This window comes from Vulpes lagopus, chromosome 3 (assembly GCF_018345385.1).
Source record: "Vulpes lagopus strain Blue_001 chromosome 3, ASM1834538v1, whole genome shotgun sequence".
NCBI classification, from domain to species: Eukaryota; Metazoa; Chordata; class Mammalia; order Carnivora; family Canidae; genus Vulpes; species Vulpes lagopus.
The window spans coordinates 65283960-65307834 of NC_054826.1; the positions used below are offsets into that span (position 1 = coordinate 65283960).

The window sequence follows — 23875 nt, forward strand, 5'->3', positions numbered from 1 at the left end:
ACTTTATTTTCACAGACTAGCTAGTGGGAGATTGTTTATATCACTATAAATATCACTCATTTTGGTGGCACTAGTATAAATGCTTTAAGCTTCCAAAGGTCAATGAGCAGTTACTTTATAGAAGAGAGCTTTCTTGCTTGCTTTCTTAACAGGGATTTGTCCTTTGCATGCTAAGTTCCTATTGCCTGTGGAAAGGCTGAAATCATTTTGTTTTTCTGGTAGCATAGAGCTGTTCAGATGCAGCTTATGAATGGTGTGAGATACTTAATTATATTGCTGTGAGGAGTATCCATAATGTCTCTTTCCAGTCTCTGAGTTCCACCACTACTAAAGTATGTCAATTTAATTCATGTGTTTGATTATTCAGGTTGAAAAAAGAAATGATAATATAATAATTAAGTGCTCCCAAGGAGGGTGTAGTTTACTTGGTTGCCCCAAATATTCAGACACCTCTTAAATGTCTTTAGATACACTTTTATTTTAGATCCTGTTTTGTTTGAACTTAGGGTCAACTGAACCCATTTGATCTATCATTGTTGATTTGAAAGCATAAACATGATTAAACATTATGTTTCTTACACCTTCATATTTCACTTTTCCATAATGAAACAAGATTTGAAATTCATTTTGACATGAGAAGACTTGGTTCCAAGTAACTTCCTTTTTCTCATTATTTTAGCACAAATATTCTAACGTGTTTTGAAATTACACAAAGTGAAAGATACTTAAAACATTTTATTTCTTCTGTTCCAGTAAAAATGGACTTAGCCTAAACATCTATTGATAATCTTTGGTTACAGAGAATGTGTGAGGATAGCTTTTGCTTTGCATATTTGTCTTTACCATGATGCATATTTTAAAGTTCCAAACTTAAAAACTTTTCCAATTACAGGTTAGTCTAACATTTATTAATTAAGAAGAGGATTAAAGAACCATTACATTCTTGAAGTGATACTCATTTTCAAAATGATGAAAGTATGCCTATGAACAAGTCAAGGCATAAAAGTACATTGTGCACCTACATTGTTAGCTATACTTTCCTCTTCAAGATAACTGAGCTGATATAAGCTAAGCCCCAGGATTAATATTTAAGAATAGTTTAACTCTTGTTTTGCCCTGAAAATATTCAATCCCCATTAACAATTTCAGAAGTTGCAAGTGATTTCTCTGCATTCATACAATATAACAACATATCATGGTTCTGGAGTCAAACCATGACCTGTTCTGCCATTTTATAGCATTGTTACCTGGGCTATTTATTTAATTTCTCTGAACTTCAGTTTTCTCATCTGTAAAGTACAGATAGTGGTATTACCTACCTCATAGGACTGCAGTGAAGACTCAAAGAGGTGTATAATTCAAATGTTTAGCACAGTGCTTGGCATGAAATATGCAAAGTATAACTTTAAAATTTTTGATATATCTTTAACTGTCAGTGGTGTTCAAAGGATACCTTTAAGAGTTAGAGTTCAAAATTATTTAAAAAGTTTTCATCTAAAGGGCTTTCTGGGAGATAGTAGTAGTTGTTAGCACAGTGTGGAATGGTTGGTGATCCTCAGAGTGAAACTCAGTTTTTATGATGTGATCTTTTTCTTTTAATATTTTTTTCCAAATGGGATACAGTGAAATGCTATATTGACTAACTTTTCAAAATTTGTATGTGAGGTGGCTTTTCCATGAAGTAACAGGGAAGCCTTTTATAAGCCATGTGATGAAACCAAGACTACTGCTGAGCCCATGACACTTCTTTTCAGCACTGATTGATTTGAATGGCCAAAGTTCAAAATTAAATTCTTAGGTTTAGGTAGCAAACCAATAATGGTACAGCATAGACTCTCCCACCAAGGGCTGCTTCGAAGTGAGTATTCAGGCATAATGTGGTAAGAAATAATAGAGTTGACAGCTTTCCCCTTCTAGGGTTTTGATAATACCTCATCAGATACTAAAGACTTAAATCCCTTCAATAATGTTGTATCACTTCCTTGAAGTGAATGTTATTCCAGAAGACTTTCAAATTTTTATCATTGCTTGAATCAAATCTTCCACTCTTTTTTAAAGCATCTTCATTTGTGTCCATTTTCTCTATAACCATCTAGTTAACGAACTAGGAAAACATTTGCATGATAAGTATTTGGAGTTATTCTCAGAGCTAAAGTGGTTAGAATTGGGACTGAAAAGAGAATGGCTTTCTGGCAGCGTGAAACTTATAGTATCTTAAGCATTCACCTTCCACAGTTTGTTGCACAGTCATTTCTGTTTGTCTACCTCAGATGCTCTGTTACCTTCAAAAAGGTTGCAAACTCTGAGTCAGGAGAAGTCTTACACTACTTTAAATTAGAAACTTCTCAATTTACTTTTATCTGACATATCCTCAAATTCTACCTTTGTGCAAGTTCAGGTATGAGACAGGGAAAGAAGAATATGTATTTTAACTGTGCAACATTTTCTGTTTGTTTGGGAATACTGTGATTGTTTAAGATGGATATCTTACCAAGGCTTTGGCATCTATGCACCAACTAAATAATGAAGTATGAAGCATTAATTGCATGGGAAAATTGCTGAATTTTCTCTAACACTCTTCCCCTCCGTGCCCTAACCCCAACCTTAGGTAGAAATATTGTTCATTATTTGGAAATGATAGGCCAAAATTGCATTTTCTGAAAGAAGCATATTATTATCATTACTTTTGCTTTTGAAGACAACCTCAAATATTTCTTAAAGGATTTAGTTAGACTTTGAAATGTATATCAGTCATCTGGGGAAATGTTAATATTAAAGCAATCCAATTATCTTAGTCTCATAAAGGATAACATCTTAATTTAAATAGTAAAGGTATGTTCTTTATTAGATTTTTCTATAAACCAGAGAAGATTTGAGATTCTAGATAATATATTAGCACCTATTTTGCTGCCATAGTCCATCAACTACTATTTTTTTTTTAATTTTTATTTATTTATGATAGTCACAGAGAGAGAGAGAGAGGCAGAGACACAGGCAGAGGGAGAAGCAGGCTCCATGCACCGGGAGCCTGACGTGGGATTCGATCCCGGGTCTCCAGGATCGCGCCCTGGGCCAAAGGCAGGCGCCAAACCGCTGCGCCACCCAGGGATCCCCATCAACTACTATTTGATAGAAAGTTTATTTTGAACTATAGAACTTGAAAAGTGGATATTAACTAGAATAAATAATGAGATTAAACTCCTAGATATGATTTTCTCTTTGGCTTCATCTAGTTAGTCCTCAAAGGCAAAATTACTGGCCCTATGTTTATCAACCCTGTTAAAGTTCATTGAGCACAGTGAGTATTAAATGAATTAGAATCATGACTGGAATTCCCAGTCCTAAGGCTCCTAATGGCACCTGCAACTTTGGCAGTGTTATGTAAGTTTATATGATTTGTCAGAAACCATAGCATAGATGCTTTAGCACAAAACCATCCTGGTAAAACAGTTTTTTTTTTAAGATTTTATTTATTTATTTATTCATAAGAGACACACAGAGAGAAAGAGGCAGAGACACAGGCAGAGGGAGAAGCAGGCTCCATGCAGGGAGCCCAACGTGGGACTCTATCCTGGGTCTCCAGGATCACACCTTGGGCCAAGGGCAGCACTAAACCACTGAGTCACCTGGGCTGCCCAAGACTTATTTATTTTAGAGAGATACTATGTATGTGCATAAGCAGAGTGAGGGGCAGAGAGAGGGAGAGAAGAAGCAGACTTCCCACTGAGCAGGGAGCCCATTGTGGGGCTTGATCTGTCGACCCCGAGATCATGGCCTGAGCCAATCCAAGAGTTGGACATTTAACTGACTGAGCCGCTCAGTTCAGTTTTAGACTCACTGAGAAGTATAACACTTACACATGTATAGGATATGATTTGCTTTAAGTTTCTAATTAAGTGTTTCTGTTTACCTAAAAATAAAAAGATTCAGGATATGATGCAGTTGAGGTCAGTAACAGGACCCATATGAGGTTCTTTATTTGTTTTGACTTGAGTTCAATAATTTGAATGTTTTATGATAGTGAGTCTGTAATTGTGGTTTCAATCTCAAAACGTAAGATCTTAAGCTAGGTCATATAAATGAATAGTAAAACAGTTAAATTTCCCTTATTTAAGTCAGTGAGCACAGTGCTTTGAAATATTTTACGTAATTTTGTTCTTTAAAAGGAGTAATATTTGTCAGTAAATTTAGTAGAAAAGCTCTTCTGTTCATTTGACCTGCATTTCTACATTTCAGCCTTAATGTCAGAGATTTAAGTGATTGGACTAGAATTTATATATGTAACTTTTGAGAGTGCTAAATATGTATAGAATTGTTGAAGCACTATGTTGTACATCTGGAACTAATATAACACTGTATGAGTACTATACTTTAAAAAATAACAATAATAAAATAGCATAATGGTCTGGAAGGTATCAGCAGTTACTATTTCTTTTTAAAATACCTGCTGCTGTTCATTTTCAGCATATATACTGAAGTATTGCTAAATATTACCTTGTGAACTTTAAGATGAAAACAAGTTTCTCCTAGATGCTTACTATAAATTTTTTTGCTAAACTTATATTTTAATATATTAATCTCACATTACATGGCCTTACAATACATTTGAAATATATTCTACTTTTTTTTCTTTTCAAGTTTTTATTTATTCATGAGAGACACAGAGAGAGGCAGAGACACAGGCAGAGGAAGAAGCAGGCTCCATGCAGGGAGCCTGACCTGGGACTCAATCCTGGATCTCCCAGGATCAGGCCCTGGACCGAAGGCAGCACTAAACCACTGAGCCACCCAGGGTGCCCCTATATTCTACTTCTTTTGACTTTTATATACAGAAATTTCTTCCTTTTGATTTGATGTTTATTTTCTACATTGAATGTATTACTTTCATTGAATTAAATACAAATCTTTATGATAGATTTTCCTAGTAAAAATACATTATAAATGTTCATTAGTATGATATAAATTTCATTAGTAACAAAAGATATAAATAACTACCTCTGAGATAGAGAAAGTGAACATTATTACCAATCTGCTAAGGAAAATTATGTTTTCCTTGGAATGTGCCCCCATTTCATCCCTGAAGTATACAAATGATATTTGCTTAGGGGAAAAGAATGACTTAAAACTTAGTCAAGGATTCAACATTATTCAAAATATTAAGTGAAGAAACATTTAACTTGACATTCTCAGTTTGCAGGATTATACATTGATAAGATCTGGAGGTAAGAAAAAATAATGGAAAATCTTCCCTTCTCTTTCCTTCCTTGAATCTAGATTTTTCCATTTTCACCATATTTTGGGACTCTCAAAATTTTATCAATATCAAACTCAAATATCTATATTTTCACAGTTCCCTATGTGCCATGGCTAGTTGGTTTGAGGATATTATTTATGGTAGAATCAGGCCTTTAATTTATAAAGGCCAGCTAAGAAACAGTCATATAAAACCAAATGTCTAAAAATTGGTTTTGTAGTAACTCTCATTTCCTCTCAAATTTTGATGTATTTATTTGATTCTTCTCCTAGCTTTAAAAAAAATTGAGAAATCAAATTTGATAGTTTTATGGCAGTTTTGGTATATTTGATTAATGTCATGAATTTTTTAAGAATCATCTTTGGAGTTGTGGATACTCAACCCACTTATAAATTCTTAGGGTTAATAATTAGGTGAATCTTAAATGCACCTGTACCACTCTTTGACAAGTTGGTGCCTTGGAAAACATACACATGACTTCCCTCTCTCTCTCTCCTGCTATCCCTACCACAACTCCAGAAGCATGGAAGAACAATGTAGACCTTTAAGAAAGAATTAGAAGATTACATTGCACAGAGTATACTGTATAGTATGGTTAATTTAAAAATCCTCTTTGAACATCATTCTCATTTTTAAGGAGCTGTTGCAAAACATACACATTCTCTGTTCTTTTCTCTTAAACACATGTATACATATGTGCATACATGCTTTCTCTTTCCTGTTTTTCCTGACTTTGATACTTTCTATCCTTGTCATGTCCCCTCCTTTTTTTGTTCACCTTTCTAGGGTCCTTTTTCCTTCTGTATCTTTCAGATGTCTTCAACTTTTTCTTATATGGAGCACTTTGGCCTTCTTTGGCTTCTCTTTCCTATCATTCTACTCAGTTCAGCAGAGATCTCATATATAGCCGCACTAATAGAAATATATTTACTTTGAGAGGACTGAGGGTTGCAAACATGGACATATTCCATGTAAGGCAGTAGAGGAAGAGATGCCTTCCTGGAGAAAAATCACACTAACTAAAATAGCATTGTAAGGTGTTACTATATAGTCCCTCTGGAGATATGTTCCAGTAGTAATTCTTAATCAATATACAATTGAAGGAATGTTCGTTGACATCTTTATTATCTCCGCACACTTTACATTATGGAATAGTGAAGGAGGCTAAGCCTAAACCATGACCTCAAATGCATGTCATGCGCAATCTTAAGCTACCTTGTCAACCATTCAGATAATTTCATGTTTATTTGTACTTTGGAAAACAGACATTTTGTAAGTAATCAAAAGACCTTCAAAAGAAAATGGACTACTCAAATCAGAAAATATAGAAAAAGTAGCCACACTTTTGGTAAATTGGTAAATTAATTTTTAACAAAAGTGCCAAAATAGTTAAATGGGGAAAGGAATCATTTGTTTTCAACAAATTTATCTATATTTAAAAAGAAAAATAAACCTTACCCCTTCCCTCACTATACACACAATTTACTTGGAATAGATCATAGACAGACCTAAATATAAAATCTATGATAAGGCTTCTAAAAGCAAATATGAGACTATTTTTATGGACTAAAGAGAGGCAAAAAATTATTAGCATATAAAAAACAATAAACATAAAGGAAAAAATCAATTAGACTTCATGAAAATGTAAAACTTTTCATTGTTAACATAAAATAGAAATTATAAGCCACAAACAAGCAGAAAATATTTTTAATACATGTATCTGACTATATTTGTTATCTGTTGCTAAGTAACAAATCCAAAGCTTAGTGGCTTAAAACAATAATAATCATTTCTTGTCACTTAAATTTTCTGTGAATAAGGAATTTGGGAGCAATTTGTCTAGATGGTTCTAACTCAGACTTTTTTATGAGGTTGCAGTCAGAGGTTCGCTAAAGCCTTAGCCATCTGGCTTGGCTGAGGATGGAAAATTCATTTTGAAGGTGGCTCACTAAAATATCTTCTCCTGACTCTTGTTGGGAGGCCTCAGTTCCTCTCCCTGTAGGCTCTCCATAGTCCTGCCTCTGTTCAAATGACAGCTAGCTTCCCTCCAACAGAGCAGTGTACCTTTTATGACAGACTCAGAAGTCACACATTATGACTTAAGCTATCTTTTGTTGGTCATACAGACCAACCCTGATTCATTCCATAAGGAAACGAGGTCTACATAAGAACATGCAGAACAGCAGGCAAGATTCACTAGGCTACCCAGGTCAGACTCCATGAAAAGAGTCTTATACCCAGGACATATGATAATTAGTAATTTAAAAAAAGAAAACCCAATTAAAAATGGGCAAAAGACTTGGATTTTGCAAATATGTAATTTCCAATAAATAGTGCTCAATAAGATTGGCCAGCAAGGAAATGTATAACAGAACCACAATGAGGTGACACTACCTACCCACTCAAATGGCTAAAATTAAAAAGACTGGCAACATAAATGTTGGCAGTGATGTGGAGTGACTGGAACGCTCATACATTGATGATGTGAGTAAAAAAGGTACAGCAACTTTGAGGCAAGTCAAAACAGCCAAAAACTCAAAACACCTGTGTTTATACATTAGGGAATGAATAATATGTGTGCATTATGATTATATAAAAGTTATAATTATTTCACTTTTATTGAGAGTAGTATACTTCTCTGCAATGAAAATGAATGAATTACTGAAAAATACAGTATGAATGATTCTCCTCAACATTGTGCTGAGCTAAAGAAGCTGTACAGCTAAGAGTATATACTGGTGATACCATTTATAAGGAACTTCCAAAAGAGGTAGAACGAATCAATGGTATAAAAATACATTGAGAATTAACTGTAGAGGAGCATAAAAGAAACAATGGAAATGTTTCCAGTGGAAATATTCTATGTCTTCATGGGGATGTGGGTTACTCAGATATATATATATATATTCATAAAACTCATTATTTTGTATATTAGATTTGTGCATTTTACTGAAAATAGATTTTACTTAAAACATATTGAAGTCTAGATGACATGATTATCAATTGTGAAATTACTCTGTATATTCTCAGCTTAAGCAAATGAGTAAATATATTGAGGATAATGGGAACCAGTTTTCTCCCTATTGGAGAGGGGAATAACATGTATGTAAGGGATAAGACTATGTTGTACCCCACAGTATTAGAATGAAATTAAGGATACCAATATGAATTCATAGCTTATAATAGACAGATATGAATGTAATTATGAGAAAGCTTCAGCCTAATTTAAATTGAGGGATATTCTTCAGTATAATTCACTTTTCAAGTCTTTCAAGGTCAAAAAGTACAAAGAGAGAGCAAATGGCAGAGTAGGTTAACTCCAAAACTACACCTCTCCAGTAGACAGTTGGTAAGTTGGCAAAATCATCAATCAACTTTTTCAGATCTCTGGAATCTAAGCAAAGACTTAAAACAACCAGAGGAGTGCTTAAAGAAGAAAGAAGATGCTGAAATTTGGTAAAATAAGGTTGTGGTGTTACTTGATGACAATTTCCCCACTCCTCAGCACAATGACAGCCATAAAGATTGTGTCTCCCATTTCTGGTACAGCTTGCTTGTACCAGAGTGAGCAGTGCAGACCTTGTTCTTGGAGAATATGTATGTGGGCATTGACTTGTCTGATCAATGAGGAATCAGCTTGCTAGCTTGCCTTTGTTTTGCCTACATTAGAACTTTCTGAGACCTGGGGTGGCCTCCCAAGTGGCATTTGCCAAAAGCATTTAAAGGTAAATGTACTATCCACAGCAGCCTGAGTCAAGCAGCAAATAAACCCAAAAGCCTGGAAAATGAAGAGCCTGTAGCTGGAGATAGTGAGAACAAGGACTTTGAAATGCTCCATCATACACTGAGGAATCTGGAAGACCTTTCATGTCCAGAGCTGGACGAATACCTAGAAGAACCTTAGCAGACCCTAAACTTTCACCTCTGGCTACCTTTTAGTTTCTGTGCAAGAAAGAAGTGAAGGCAAAGGCAGATTCTTAATGGCTAAGCATTGAAAGAATCCCCAACACAGAGCCAACCTGTAAAGACCTGGAGAGTATTCCCATATATACATCTTTGGCTCCAGGAATTTAGGGAAATCTCCATCAAATCACTAGGTGACCACTCAGGTAATGGAACAGAGACTTGAGTGATCTTGCTTGACAAAGCATACAGTATTTACAAAAATAATTTAGGAAAGTCACTGAAGAAATAATTATAACTCACACAAGCAGCAGCAGCAAACCCTGAGGAGAGGGAGAATATGGCTTCCGGAGTTACCACATTATAATACACAAAATGTCAAGTTTTCAACAATTTTTGCACTCCTAGAATAAAGAATGTGCCATTTCACAGGAAAAAAAGGAAAAGGGACTATCCTTGAGAAAGCTCAGACATTATACTTACTAGAGACTTTAAATCCGTTATCTTAAGTATATTCAGTGGCCTAAAAGGAACCATAGGCAAAGAACTCAAAGGAAACATGAGAAAATATCAACCAAGAGAAATTTCAAAAAACTTTCAAGTGAAAACTGAAACTGAGAAGTACAATAGCCAAAAGGAGAATTTCACCAAAGCGGTCTAACAGCCAATTTGAACAGTCAGTAAAAAAGAATCCATGAACTTGAAGATAGGTCAGTTAATATTCTCCAATGTGAGAAACAGAGAAAAAGAAGAAAATTGAACAGAGTTTAAGATACCTTTGTGACATTAAGTGTACCAACATATGTATGATAGGAATCCTAGAAGGCAAGGAGAAAGAGAAGAGAGTAGTATTTGAAGAAACAATGACTGAGAACTTTGCAAATAAATTAATGAAATATGTCAATCTACACTAGGATAAATTTCCAGATATCTACCCTGAGATTATATCCAGCTGTCAAAAACTAAGACAAAGAATTGTGAAAGTAGGGAGTTTGTTGCTAGTAGACCAACCCTACCAAAAAGGGGGGGGGGGGCTATTGCAAGTCCTTAAAGGCTGAAATGAAAGGAAACTAGATAGTAACTTGAATCTGTATGAACAGATGACACCAGTAAACATAACAACACAGGTAAATAAAAGCCAGTGTGATTGCATTTTGTCTTTTTAAAAATATTTATTCATGAGACACAGAGAGAGAGAGAGGCAGAGACATAGGCAGAAGGAGAAGCAGGCTCCTCGCAGGGAGCCTGATGTAAGACTTGATCCCCAGACCTGGGATCTCGCCCTGAGCCAAAGGCAGATGCTCAATCTCTGAGCCACCCAGGCATCTCATATTTTGGGTTTTTAACTCCTTTTTTGTGTGTGTGATTTAAAAGACAAATAAATGCATAAAATAATAATTATAAATCTGTGTTAATGGGAATACTGTATAATGATATAATTTATGAAAATATAAACATGAGCAGAATTTGTTTTAACACTATTGAAACTAAGTTGTGTTTTTTTAAAATTTCACTGATTTATGTGAGAGAGAGTGAGCAACTGAGTGAGAGAGAATAAGAACACAAGCAGGGGGAGAGGGAGAAGCAGATTCCCTGCCGAGCAGGGAGCCCAATGTGGAGCTCAATCCCAGGACCTGAGCCAAAGGCAGAGCTTAACCAACTGAACCACCCAGGCACACTGAAGCTTAGTATTAATTCAGACTAGATTCCTGTAAACTTGAGATGTTAATTGTTATCTGCAAAGTAGCCTACTAAGAAAATAATTAGGTTTGGTTCCATTTATATGAAATATCTAGGTGACTTCATAGAGACAGAAAGTAGATAAGGGGCTAGAAGAAGGGGGGCATGGGGTGTGACCCTTTAATGGGGAAAGGGCTTCCAAATGGGGTGATGAAAAAGTTCTGGAACTATATAGTGGTGATCCTGTGAAGTTCTGGAACTAGATAGTGGTGATAGTGTGAATGTACTTACTACCACTGAGTTTTACACTTTAAAAAATTTTATGTATATTTTACTATAATTTTTAAAAATTATAAAAACAAACAGTATGGTATTGGCAGAAAATAGACATATATATCAATGGAATGAGATTGAGACCCCAGAAATAAGCCCATATATTTATAGACCATTGATTTTCAACAAAATGTGAAGACCATTCTGTGGTGAATAGCCTCTTCCACAAATAGTGTGGGAGTCAACTGGATATTCACATGCAAAAGATGAAGTCGGATACCTACTTCACATTACATACAAAAATTAACTCAAAGGGGATCAATAACCTAAATATAAAAGCTAAAACTACCAAACTGTTAGAGGAAACGCAGGAGAAATCTTTATAACCTTGGATTTGGTGGTAGAGTCTTATGATATTACATCAAAAGCACAAGCAAATTGAACTTCATCAATATTTAGACATTTCGTGTATCAAAGGACATTATCAAGGTAGTAGAAAGACAATGCACAGAATGGAGAAAACATTTGCGAATCATACCTGATACAGGTTTTGTATATAGAATATATAAACAACTAAAAAAAAGAAAAGCAAATATAAAGAACTTCTACAACTCAGTAACAAAAGGACAAATAACCCAATTCAAAACATAGGCAAAGGATTTGAATAGACCTTTCTCCAAAGATACACAAATGGCCAACAAACACATGAAACATGCTTAACACTATAAAGCACTAGGGAAATGTAAATCAAACAACAATGAAATACCACTTTACACACACTAGAATGGCTGTAGTTTTAAAAAAAAGATTTTATTTATTAGAGAGCATGAGAGAGATGAGGTGGTGGCATAGGGCAGAGGTAGAGAGAGAGACCCAATGCAGGTCTAATCCCAGGACCCTGAGATCGTGACAGGAACCGAAGGCAGATACTTAACTGACTGAGCCACCCAGGTGCCCTGGCTATAATTTTTTTAAAAAAGGAAAGTAAGTGTTGATGATGGTGTAGAGAAATTGGAACCTTTGTACATTGATAGTAGAGATTTAAAATGGTGCAGCTGCTCTAAGAAACATTTGGCCTAGAATTATGATATGACTCAGCAGTTCCATTCCTAGGCATATACCCAAAAGAATTGAAAGCAGATAGTCGAACAAATACTTGCACATGAATGTTCATAGTAGCACTGTTTTCAATAGTCAAGAGATTGAAACAACCCAAATATCCTTTAGTGGATAAATGGATAAATGACTCATGGTACATATACAATGGAATATTATTTGCTGATTAAAAGAAATGAAGTACTAATTGATGCTTCAACATAGATGAACCTAGAAAACATGTTATGTGAAAGAAGTGAAACCCAAAGACCCACATACTGTATGGTTAAAATGGTGAATTTGTGTTACATAAATTTTACTACAATCAAAAATAATAAACCTTCAAAAGAAAAAACAAGGGCAAAAAAGCTGTTTTGGTTAAAGAGACATGACAACTAATGCCACTTATGAATGTTGGATTTGCATCTTGGCTGGGGTGAAAATAGTTACAAAGGAAATTATTGTAATAGTTAACAATTTAAAAGACTGGATTTAAAAAAAGACTAGATAATAGTATGTATCAGTATTAAATGTCCTGGTTTATTAAACTTATACTATAGTATGTAAGAGAAAGTCTTTGTTTATAGGAAGTATATGGTGAAATATTTAAATGTAAAGGGGCATGTGTATTGAAGTTGCAGAGATAAAAGAATATTTACATAAAATGATAAAGCAACTAAGGTAATATATAAATTCGTGGTGAATCTGAGTAAAAAGTGTACGAGGAAAAAAGTATGTAATTTCTTATATCGATCTTTCTACTTTTCTAAGTTTGAAATTATATCAAAATTAAAAATTACCAAAAAAAAAAAATTAAAAATTACCAACAGAATTAGACTTATCTTTTTGACATCTTCTGAACAGCAGCATAGCTCAGATGATTGTTAGAAAAAATGTTAGATATACTTCTTTGTCTTAGCTGCCTCTTTTCACTCTCTCTATCTTTAGACTTTTGTGTGTCTCAGCTTCTGGATTCCAATATATATTTATTGGCTTATTACAGTCTCTCTGTATAATCATTACATAATTAATGCAAAGTACTCAGCTTTTATGTATGTTTATTCTAGTTAGTGATGTTATGCCTTTGGGAGCCTCTTCTCTTTTTTTTAATTTTTTCTTATTCACATACATTATTTTTACAGTACCTTGGATACTATGAAAAATGTAATCCATTTGTTTCCCTTTTTTGATAAATTAAAATGTTAACTTTCCAGTGAAAGGCTTTGCTGCTCTAGTTCTCTTCCAGAAGTTTTTTTTTTTTTTTTTTTTGTCTGAAATTTGTGTTCATTCTCTTGGTAGAAGATCAGGTGTGATATGAGATCTAACCTTAGTTTGAACACATTGGACTATATGCTCATTTTTGTTGTCAGTTCAAAGAAGTAATCTCTAAATGCTGTCAAACAGGACCATGCTTTCTGTCCACCTCAGATAAGTCAAAGAAGTCCTAACTAGAACGTGCCATCAGAACCTCATTGCTTGGTTAGCATTCAACTATGGACTTTTTACCTGATTATGCTTACTGTTTTATAGAAATAAGCAAATACCCAGTAGAGGCTATTTTGGATAGGTTTATTGAAAAGATCATGATGATTCATTTAGTTCTTGTATTTTCAATTGGTTAACAAGTTTTCTTTCCTTTGTGGTGTATGGTGGCATCTTCACTAGACAGAGGTAACCTATTGGATAGTTGTATACCTGGATGCTGGTGTGGTGGTGCTTGTTGGTTTAGTTTTCATGATACTCCTCCTGAGGTTATGCTTGCAATGCTGCTTCTTATTTTGTGCTTGCATGACATTATTACTTTGACTGCTCTTTGTTGGTTTGGGTTCTTAAAACCTATTTCTATTTTTGGTACTCAGAATAATTCCTTGAATATCTTTAGTTGGTCCAGAACTTATGGAAATTAGTTCCAACCCTAACTCTTTGGTGGATCCTTTTCAGTTTTTGAAAATATCTTCAGTGTCACCACTAAGTTTATCATTTGGCTAGGAATTCAAAAAACAGGTAGCTTTGCTTAAACACACAGGAGATGACTTACTTGCCAAACAGGCCGTTACTAAGGCTGAGAATTAACTCTTTGTGAGTTTTGTAGATTAAAGAAAATGAATATATACTTAGAATAAAATCTACGTTATAGGAGAGTTTCATCAAATAGCTGAAACTTAGGAGCCTCCAGCAAGGTATTAGTAAATACAACTAAATTCAATCATGCCTAAATCTTAGTGTGCATGTCTGATTTGCCATTATCTTTCAGAGGAGCTGTTTGCTCCGCAAACTGTCCTACGTTTCAAACCTAAGATTCTTGAGGGTCTTAAGGTAAAAAGTAAATTTAGTATTTCAGAAATTAGTTTTCTGAGCATTTGTGTGGGCCTTGAAAATAGCTGCTTACCTCTTCATTTCTGATCATGAGTAGTATAGTTTTTCTTGGGCAATTAGGTGACTTCATTTGGGCAAATTATACTAATTGCATTTTTTTGTTTGTTTTTTGGTTTTTTTTTTTCCTACTTCATATGTCTCTACAGAAAAAGGTGGATTGTTTTTATTTTTGTTTTTTTACTTTTTGAAGTTTTTATTTTAATTCTAGTATAGTTAACATACTGTGTTATATTAGTTTCAGGTGTACAAGGTAGTGATTCAACAATTCAGGTGGATTATTTGTAAACCCAGGAAACAAAACCAGTCCTAAAGTGGGTCAGTGTATGTCAAATAGAAGTTCATAAAATTGAAATTATTTTCTAGTGTTCATATTAAGCCAGTGTTGAAACCAACAAAATCATCTTTTGTCATACAATTTTAATCATCTTAAAAACTGTAAAGGATCCATTAATTTGGAATGGCCATCAGAGAAATGCTTATCAATACATAGCATAAAACTGTCACATAAATGGCGATTCATCTCTAACTATTTGTGTTTTTATTCTGCTATATCTTCTTTTTATCTTTTTGTGGGACCCATACGTTTAATAGAAAATTGCCCAGGAACGAGAAAAATTTGCTGATGAAGGCAGTATATTCTATACCCTTGGAGAATGTGGACTCATATCCTTTTCGGACTACATTTTCCTTACAACTGTTCTTTCTAGTAAGTATAAACTTTTCTTTTTATTCACTTATAGGAGCATACAGGAATTTAAAAAAAAAGTTGACTAGAGGGAGAATCAAGACATGTTTGTAGAGTTCATGAATTATAAGTTACATATAGTTTCGTTTGTTTGAATTCTATATAACTTGTATATAGAACCACCTGAGAAAAGAGAAAAAGTATCAAAGTAAAGTGAAGAAAAAAAACAACTGTGAAGTTAAATCTGCTTTTAAGTGTTTGAAGCCCTATATTCTGTTAAAATAGATTATACACTGCCTGGTCCTATAGCCTTTATTAATGTTTCTACTTCCCCACTAAAACACATATTGATCTATCATTTCTCCATTAAAGAAGAAAATGCGCTTAGTTTTTCTAATTGTGTTGAATATTCACTTTTGAATCTTAGAGGATTACATCTTAAGACACAAAATTCAAATTTGACTTATTTAGAGCACTGATGAATTGGTGATTTCTTTAAGCTAAATTATTTGGTTGATAAGTATGCTACTCTATGTGGCTTTTTTTTTTTAACCATTCAGACAAACAAATAAAAAAATATAAGTTTCTAGCTTTTTGTGTATACTCAATTAAAATCTACCTAAATTGAATGAAAGAGATCTGATTTGTATGTTTGAAAGAGGTGATTCTGATTTTTTTTTCATTCGTGACATATCAAACAAAAATAACTGCCTTTTCCTTCCCTTCTCTAGGCTAGTCATCTGTAAAGATAAAACTTTAAGGTAGTTTTAAACAAATGACATACACAATACACAGTTCTGCCATAGATCTGACCACTCTTACTCTTCTTCCCTCCGTTGACAGAAAAAAATGAAGAAATATAGGCTAATACGCCTTACCATAGCTGTCTTTGGGATACAAAAGTGTCTGAATAAATTCACATGGTGGTCCAGTGCTCTGACAATGTAGATAAACATCAATTTGTTATGAAGATCCAAAATAGTGAACTAAGTAAAAGAAAATTACAGATCTTAAATTGAGTATTGTTAAAGTTAGTTGTTATTTTGGTAGGGTATGCTTTTCCAGAATTGACTTATCCTGTCCCACCGCTTCTTAGCTTTGTGATTAGGAGCAAGTCAGTGAACTTGTTCATCTGTTTTGTTTATAAAATGAAGATAACAATCATACCAAACCCAAATTACTTATTTGAGGATTATGAGATCATAAATATAAAGTACCTAATTCAGTGCCTAGTATTTAGTAGGTATGCAATCTCTGGGTTTTTTAATTCGTAATACCCCATCATAGAATGCTATTTCATATCTGATTTTAAAAGATCCATAAATCTTGTCAGTAAAAGAACAAGCAGAACTGGTAGGAATTTTTAAGCCTTTTTTGTGACTTTAAATAGAATTTGCATTCAATAAGCATGATGTGGTAGAGTATTACATTTGATGAAGAGACCAACTTTGAGAACTGTACTGGGATCCCTGGGTGGCGCAGCGGTTTGGCGCCTGCCTTTGGCCCAGGGCGCAATCCTGGAGACCCGGGATCGAATCCCACGTCGGGCTCCTGGTGCATGGAGCCTGCTTCTCCCTCTGCCTGTGTCTCTGCCTCTCTCTCTATCTCTCTGTGACTATCATAAATAAATAAAAATTAAAAAAAAAATTTTTTTTTAAAAAAAGAGAACTGTACTAATCTTTACTATATACAGTGGCAGTAGTCCCCTGGAAATGTTTGTTGAGCTGAAGTGAGATTTTAATTTTCATCCACTGCTCAGTCCTATTACCTTCATACCTTTCTAAGTATCAGAAGGACCACAGAACAGAACCTTCAGATTACCGAGCATGTTGTGTAACTCCTTTAATTCAGTCATTTTAGAGGAGATAAAAGTCATACTGACCCTTAAATTCTGGAAACCACTCCAAGTAGCTCTACGGGTCCAGGCACCTTTACATCTTGGTGGTCAGCTCCTAGCTTAAACGTAGTGGGTGATTTACAAAAAGTGCTTAGTATTATTACAATGTCACATACAGTTGACTCTTGAACAACACTGGGGACGGGAGTGCTGACATTCCCCTTTACCCCCCACTGTTAAAAAATCTATATATAACTTTTGACTCCCCCAAAACTAGTAGTCTACTGTTGACTGGAAACCTTACTAGATAACGTAAGTTCAATTAACACATTTTGTATGCTGTATGTATTATATACATATATATATATAAAGTATTTTTACGATAAAGAAACTAGAAAAGAAAATGTTAATACAATCATAAGACAGAGAAAATACATTTACAGTATTGTACTGTATCCAAAAAATCACATATAAGTAGACACCCACACACACACACACACACACACACACACACACACAGTTCAAGCCTGTATTGTTCAAGGGTGAATTGTCATTTCTATATTGTAAGGAATGAGAAAATATAATAAGAATATGATTTTAAGATTTTCTCTTTATATCAGTGGTTTTAAGCATTTTGATTATTATTATATGCCTCTAGTGTTTCTTAACCTTAGCACTCTTTATTGTTGTTGTTGTTGAACCTTAGCACTCTTGATGTTTGGGGCAGGATAATTTATTGCTGTGAGGGCTGTCCTGTGCATTGTAAGAGGTTTAGCAACATTCCTGGTTTCTACCCACTAGATGTCAATAGAACACCCATTCTCCTCTCACAGTTGTGGCAATCAAAAATATCTTCAGGATTGTAAAATGTCCCCTTGGGGTTGAGGATGAGAAGGAATCATCCCTGGTTGAGAGCCACTGCCCTAGCCTGGGTCACAGTATTTTGTTTGTTTCATTTGTGTTATTATGTGCCTTGATGTAGTAGTCTTCATGTTTCTTATCTTGGAGTTCTTTAACTTTTTGCATCTATGGATTTATAGTTTTCATCCAATTTGGAAAAAAATTCAGCCATTATTCTTGAGATACTTTTTTCTTCTCTTTCTTCTTCTTTGGAGACTTCAATTATATATACATATTTTTTTTCCCTCACATCAACCTTATAATATTTGCACTACTATTATCTTCATTTTACAGGTAAGGAAATTGAGGCATATGGAGAGTTACAAACAAAAAAATTTGCTCCAAGTCCCAGAGTAAATAGATGATTCAGAGTTTGAACCTAGGCCAACTCCAGCATCTAGGCTCCTGTTGATTGGCTTTACAAGTCTGTGGTTACATGTTCAGCAGTGATAAACCATAATTTATGTAGTGCCTCTTCCTTCTCTCAGGCTGGCTATGGGAAGGTTGGTCATAAACTCTCCTGTAGATAACAGGCATTTCAAGCATTCTTGTAATCCAAATGTTGCACACTGCATTGTCCACTTACCCAACAAACCATGGGAGGAAATGTGCTACAGGAATTACGCTAAGATCAGTTCTTTCCCATGTCCTATCTTGCCTCTAGGGTGATAGGAAATGAGGCTCTCAGTGGATCATCTTCCTTATGGTTAACAAAATTTCATTACAGTCTAGACACAGTAAATGGTTCCCAAATCATCCTGCAGGAGAGAATACAATTCTTTAAACACCAAAAGATTTGCCAAGGAGTGATTTGGGACTAGGGGACATGCATTAGCATATTCATTAACCTATTATTCTGGTGGACAACAGGGGCTGTCCTGAAGATTTCCAACAGAAAACCAGCCGCAGCAATGTAAAACAGCCAGACAAGGCAGGACTATCATATTTCTAAGTAGCTGGTCTTTTTTCCAAAATTGATAAACTCAGTAGTGTTCAAGAAATTGCCGTGATTTTGAAGAATATGAACACTTTGCCCAAATGGATTGACATTTGGGACCTCTGTATACTTTAAAAACTCTACTATGTTTAACTCTTTGAGGAACCTCCACACAGTTTTCCAGACTGGCTGTACCAGTTCACATTCTCACCAACAGTGCAAGAGGGTTCCCCTTTCTCCACATCCTCTCCAACATTTGTTGTTTCTTGTCTTGTTAATTTTCGCCATTCTCACTGGTGTGAGGTGGTATCTCATTGTGGTTTTGATTTGTATTTCCCTGATGGCAAGTGATGCAGAGCATTTTCTCATGTGCTTGTTGGCAATGTCTGTGTCTTCCTCTGAAATTTCTATTCATGTCTTTTGCCCATTTCAGGATTGGATTGTTTGTTTCTTTGCTGTTGAGTTTAATAACTTCTTTATAGATCTTGGATACTAGCCCTTTATCTGATATGTCATTTGCAAATATCTTCTCCCATTCTGTAGGTGGTCTTTTAGTTTTGTTGACTGTTTCCTTTGCTGTGCAGAAGCTTTTTATCTTGATTAAGTCCCAATAATTCATTTTTGCTTTTGTTTCCTTTGCCTTCATTGGATGTATTTTTCAAGAAGTTGCTGTGGCCAAGTTCAAAAAGGGTGGTGTTGCCTGTGTTCTCCTCTAGGATTTTGAGTTGTCCATTTTGAGTTTATCTTTGTGTATGGTTTAAGAGAATGGTCTAGTTTCATTCTTCTGCATGTGGCTGTCCAATTTTCCCAGCACCATTTATTGAAGAGACTGTCTTTTTTTTCCAGTGGATAGTCTTTCCTGCTTTGTCAAATATTACTTGACCGTAGAGTTGAGGGTCCACTTCTGGATTCTCTATTCTGTTACATTTATCTATGTGTCTGTTTTTGTGCCAGTACCACACTGACTTGATGACCACAGCTTTGTAGTACAACCTGAAATCTGGCATTGTGATGCCCCCAGCTCTGGTTTTCTTTTTTTAATAGTCCCATGGCTATTCGGGGTCTTTTCTGATTCCACACAAATCTTTTTTTTTTTTTCCACACAAATCTTAAGATGATTTGTTCCAACTCTCTGAAGAAAGTCCATGGTATTTTTATAGGGATTGCATTAAATGTGTAAATTGTGCTGGGTAACATTGAAATTTTCACAATATTAATTCTTCCAATCCATGAGCATGGAATATTTTTCCATTTCTTTGTGTCTTCCTCAATTTCTTTCAGAAGTGTTCTGTAGTTTTTAGGGTATAGATCCTTTACCTCTTTGGTTAGGTTTATTCCTAGGTATCTTATGCTTTTGGGTGCAATTGTAAATGGGATTGATTCCTTAATTTCTCTTTCTTCAGTCTCATTTTTATTGAGACTTCAGACTCATTTTTATTGATATAAAGAGAAAATAAATGCCCCATGACCCAGCAATTGCACTGCTGGGGATTTACCCCAAAGATAGAGATGCAATGAAATGCCGGAACACCTTCACCCCAATGTTTACAGCAGCAATGTCCACAATAGCCAAACTGTGGAAGGAGCCTCAGTATCCATCGAAAGATGAATGGATAAAGAAGATGTGGTATATGTATACAATGGAATATTAACCATTAGAAACGACAAATACCCACCATTTGCTTCCATGTGGATGTAACTGGAGGGTATTATGCTGAGTGAAATAAGTTAATCAGAGAAGGACAAACATATGGTCTCATTCGTTTGGAGAATATAAAAAATAGTGAAAGGGAATAGAGGGGAAAGGAGAGAAAATGAGTGAAAATATCAGTGAGGATGACAAAACATGAGAAACACCTAACTCTGGGAAACAAACAAGGGGTAGTGGAAAGGGAGGGCAATTGGGGTGACTGGGTGATGGGCACTGAGGGGGCACTTAGCAGGATGAGCACTGGGTGTTATGCTATATGTTGGCAAATTGAACTCCAATAAAAAAAACTATGTATATATAAAAAAATAAAAAAATAAAATGCTAGGCCCACTTGAAAGAATAAAAAAAAAAAACTCTACTATGTTGTCCAAAATAAAATTTGACAGCTATATATAGCAAATCCTTCATTTCCCTTCTTGATTTATAATTACTTCTCCTAAAAATAAAAACAAGAAAACTGCTTTTATGAGATTCGTGACTGGCTCAGTCAGTGAACCATGCAATTGTTGATCTTGAAGTCATGAGTTTGAGCCCCACATAGGGCACAGAGCTTACCTTAAAAAAAAAAAAAAAGGAGTAGACAACAATGTAAAAATAAAGCTGGAAACCCTTATAAAAAAAAAAGAGAGAGAGAGAGAAAAAACAACTTTTCTTTTTTTTTTTTAAGATTTTATTTATTTATTCATGAGAGAGAGAGGCAGAGACACAGGCGGAGGGAGAAGCAGGCTCCATGCAGGGAGCCCGACTTGGGACCCGATCCCAGGTCTCCAGGATCAGGCCCTGGGCTGAAGGTGGCACTAAACCACTGAGCCACTCAGGCTGCCCCAGCTTTTCTTTTAAAAAGCATGTTATATAAATACATACTACATACATAATACTTAAAAAGCATGGTATTGTAATTTCACCCATTAAATAGAGTCAATTCTTCGTATTTAAACTTTTTAGAAGTTTTATTTTTTTTTAGCTAAACAAGAATATCTTGGACACACACCCAGAATAACAATCAATTTGGCAACAATTTCTTGTGTTTATAATCAACAATGGCATGTCTGTCTTACTCTTCTCTGTATGTGCTTTGGATAATGGGGGCCCTCTTTGGCTTATCTGAAACTAAACACCTTTAAAAGTTTTAAACACTGTCACACACACTCTCACACACACACACACACACACACACACACATTTAAACATACATACCTCCTAAACCCCTTTCCTGTTTTATTTTTTCTCCTTGGCAATTATCAATCAGTATTTAACATTCTATACAGTTGATTTCTTTTTTTTTTTTTTTTTTTTTTTTTTTTAAGTTGATTTCTTTTTCTTATTTATGATTACGTAGGATGTAAACTACATAACAATAACCACGGGTTTATAATGATATTCACTACAAATTTGTAATGGTATTCACTATAGATATATCTACTCTATTAAAGCATTGGGGCACAGTAACAAAGCAAGAATGTAACTTTTTTTTTTATTTTCTCCAAAAGGAAGTTTAGCAAATATAAGGCTCAACTTTGCTGTTTATACCTGAAGTTGAGAACAATTCTTATAGCTGTTGTCTTTAGTCTGTACCCAGTACCAATGGAATGAGGAAAACATGTTTTTAAATGAATTTATTTCTTTTTTTTTTTTTTTTTTTTTTAAATATATTTGTTGTTGTTGTTCATAGCAGTTTCCTTTTTATTTATTTATTTTTTTAAGATTTTATTTATTTATTCATGAGAGACACAGAGAGAGGGAAACAGAGACACAGGCAGAGGGAGAAGCAGGCTCCATGCACCGGGAGCCCGACGCGGGACTCGATCCCGGGTCTCCAGGATCGTGCCCCGGGCCAAAGACAGGCGCCAAACCGCTGCGCCACCCAGGGATCCCTAAATGAATTTATTTCCACACAACTTGGCTTCTTATAATTTAGAATTCACATATTTGTATCCCCCCTTTATTCTTAATTCATAAATTCTCTTGTTTTATACTATATTTCTGATGGTATAAACATATTTCTGAGGAATTAACTTGAAGAATTTTCTTTAAAAAAAAAGATTGTACTTATTTATTCATTCATGAGAGATACATAGAGAGGCAGAGACATAGGCAGAAGGAGAAGCAGGCTCCTTGCAGGGAGCTTGATGCGGGACTCAATCCGAGGACCCCAGGATCTCAACCTGAGCCAAAGGGCAGATGCTCAACCAATGAGCCAACCAGGCGTCCCTTCTTGAAGAATTTTCTCCATGAGCCTTAACATCTGTATTAAGTAGAATATTAAGTATTTAGTAAATAACTATTAAGAATTCTAGATTCGTTCTAGGCAAGAGAGATTGTTAATAATTACTATTATTAAATAATTTCTAAAAGGCCTCTGATCCTTAAAGTAGGTTAATAAAAATTGAATGAGACTACTGAAGCATGATTATTAATGGCTTCATTCTCTGCACTGACAAACTGCAACATTAGCTGATGGTCTTAAATCTTATATAGAAGTCAGAGATTTTTTTCATAACTAGGTGCAGAGAAAGGTCATCCGGATTTATCTGGAATGCTACATAGCATTTATTGATTTGGATCATTTCTTGTTAATGCTAAAATTTATTTGATAATGATAGTATGACTTAGAATCTGGATCTTGGCCATTGGCAATTATGAAATATTTATTTTGTGCTCTTTGTCTCCATATGTGTTCTAAGTGAAGTTATTAGCACTGTGGCCTAATAACATAAAAACAATTCTAGATAGCTTAAGGAAGCAATAATAAAACAAAGATAAAAGCTGGTTATTAAGCATCTTCCTTACTATTTACTGTTATCTTTTAAAACCCACCAGAGGGGATCCATGGGTGGCTCAGCGGTTTAGCACCTGTCTTTGGCCCACAGCGTGATCCTGGAGTCCTGGGATCAAGTCCCACGTCGAGCTCCCTGCATGGAGCCTGCTTCTCCCTCTGCCTGTGTCTCTGCCCCTCTCTCTGTGTCTTTCATGAATGAATGAATGAATAAATAAATAAATACCACCAGAAAAAGCAAAAGCAAAAAATGCTACAGCATGTTCAGTACCTAGGAACAGACCTAATGAAAGTCAGGCATAATTCAGTGTATTCTGATTTGATTCCCTCTTTAAATTTTGAGCAATCAGTGGAGAAATTGAATAAGTGATTTCCACTTTAGCAGGATTTGATACATTGACAATTAAACCACATTCTCATTGTGATGCTTATTTTTCACAAACTTTAT

General features: G+C 35.0%; 1 protein-coding gene across 6 annotated transcripts in view; it reads left to right on the forward strand.

The window, feature by feature from the left end:
• Positions 1-23875, forward strand: part of MICU1 (mitochondrial calcium uptake 1) — a 248469-nt gene that overhangs the window by 118017 nt on the left and 106577 nt on the right. For all 6 annotated transcript variants that reach the window (XM_041748273.1, XM_041748278.1, XM_041748275.1 and 3 more), the window contains one exon: positions 15173-15287. In XM_041748273.1, the coding sequence (XP_041604207.1) occupies positions 15173-15287 (115 nt within the window). The remainder of the gene's footprint in view (positions 1-15172; positions 15288-23875) is intronic.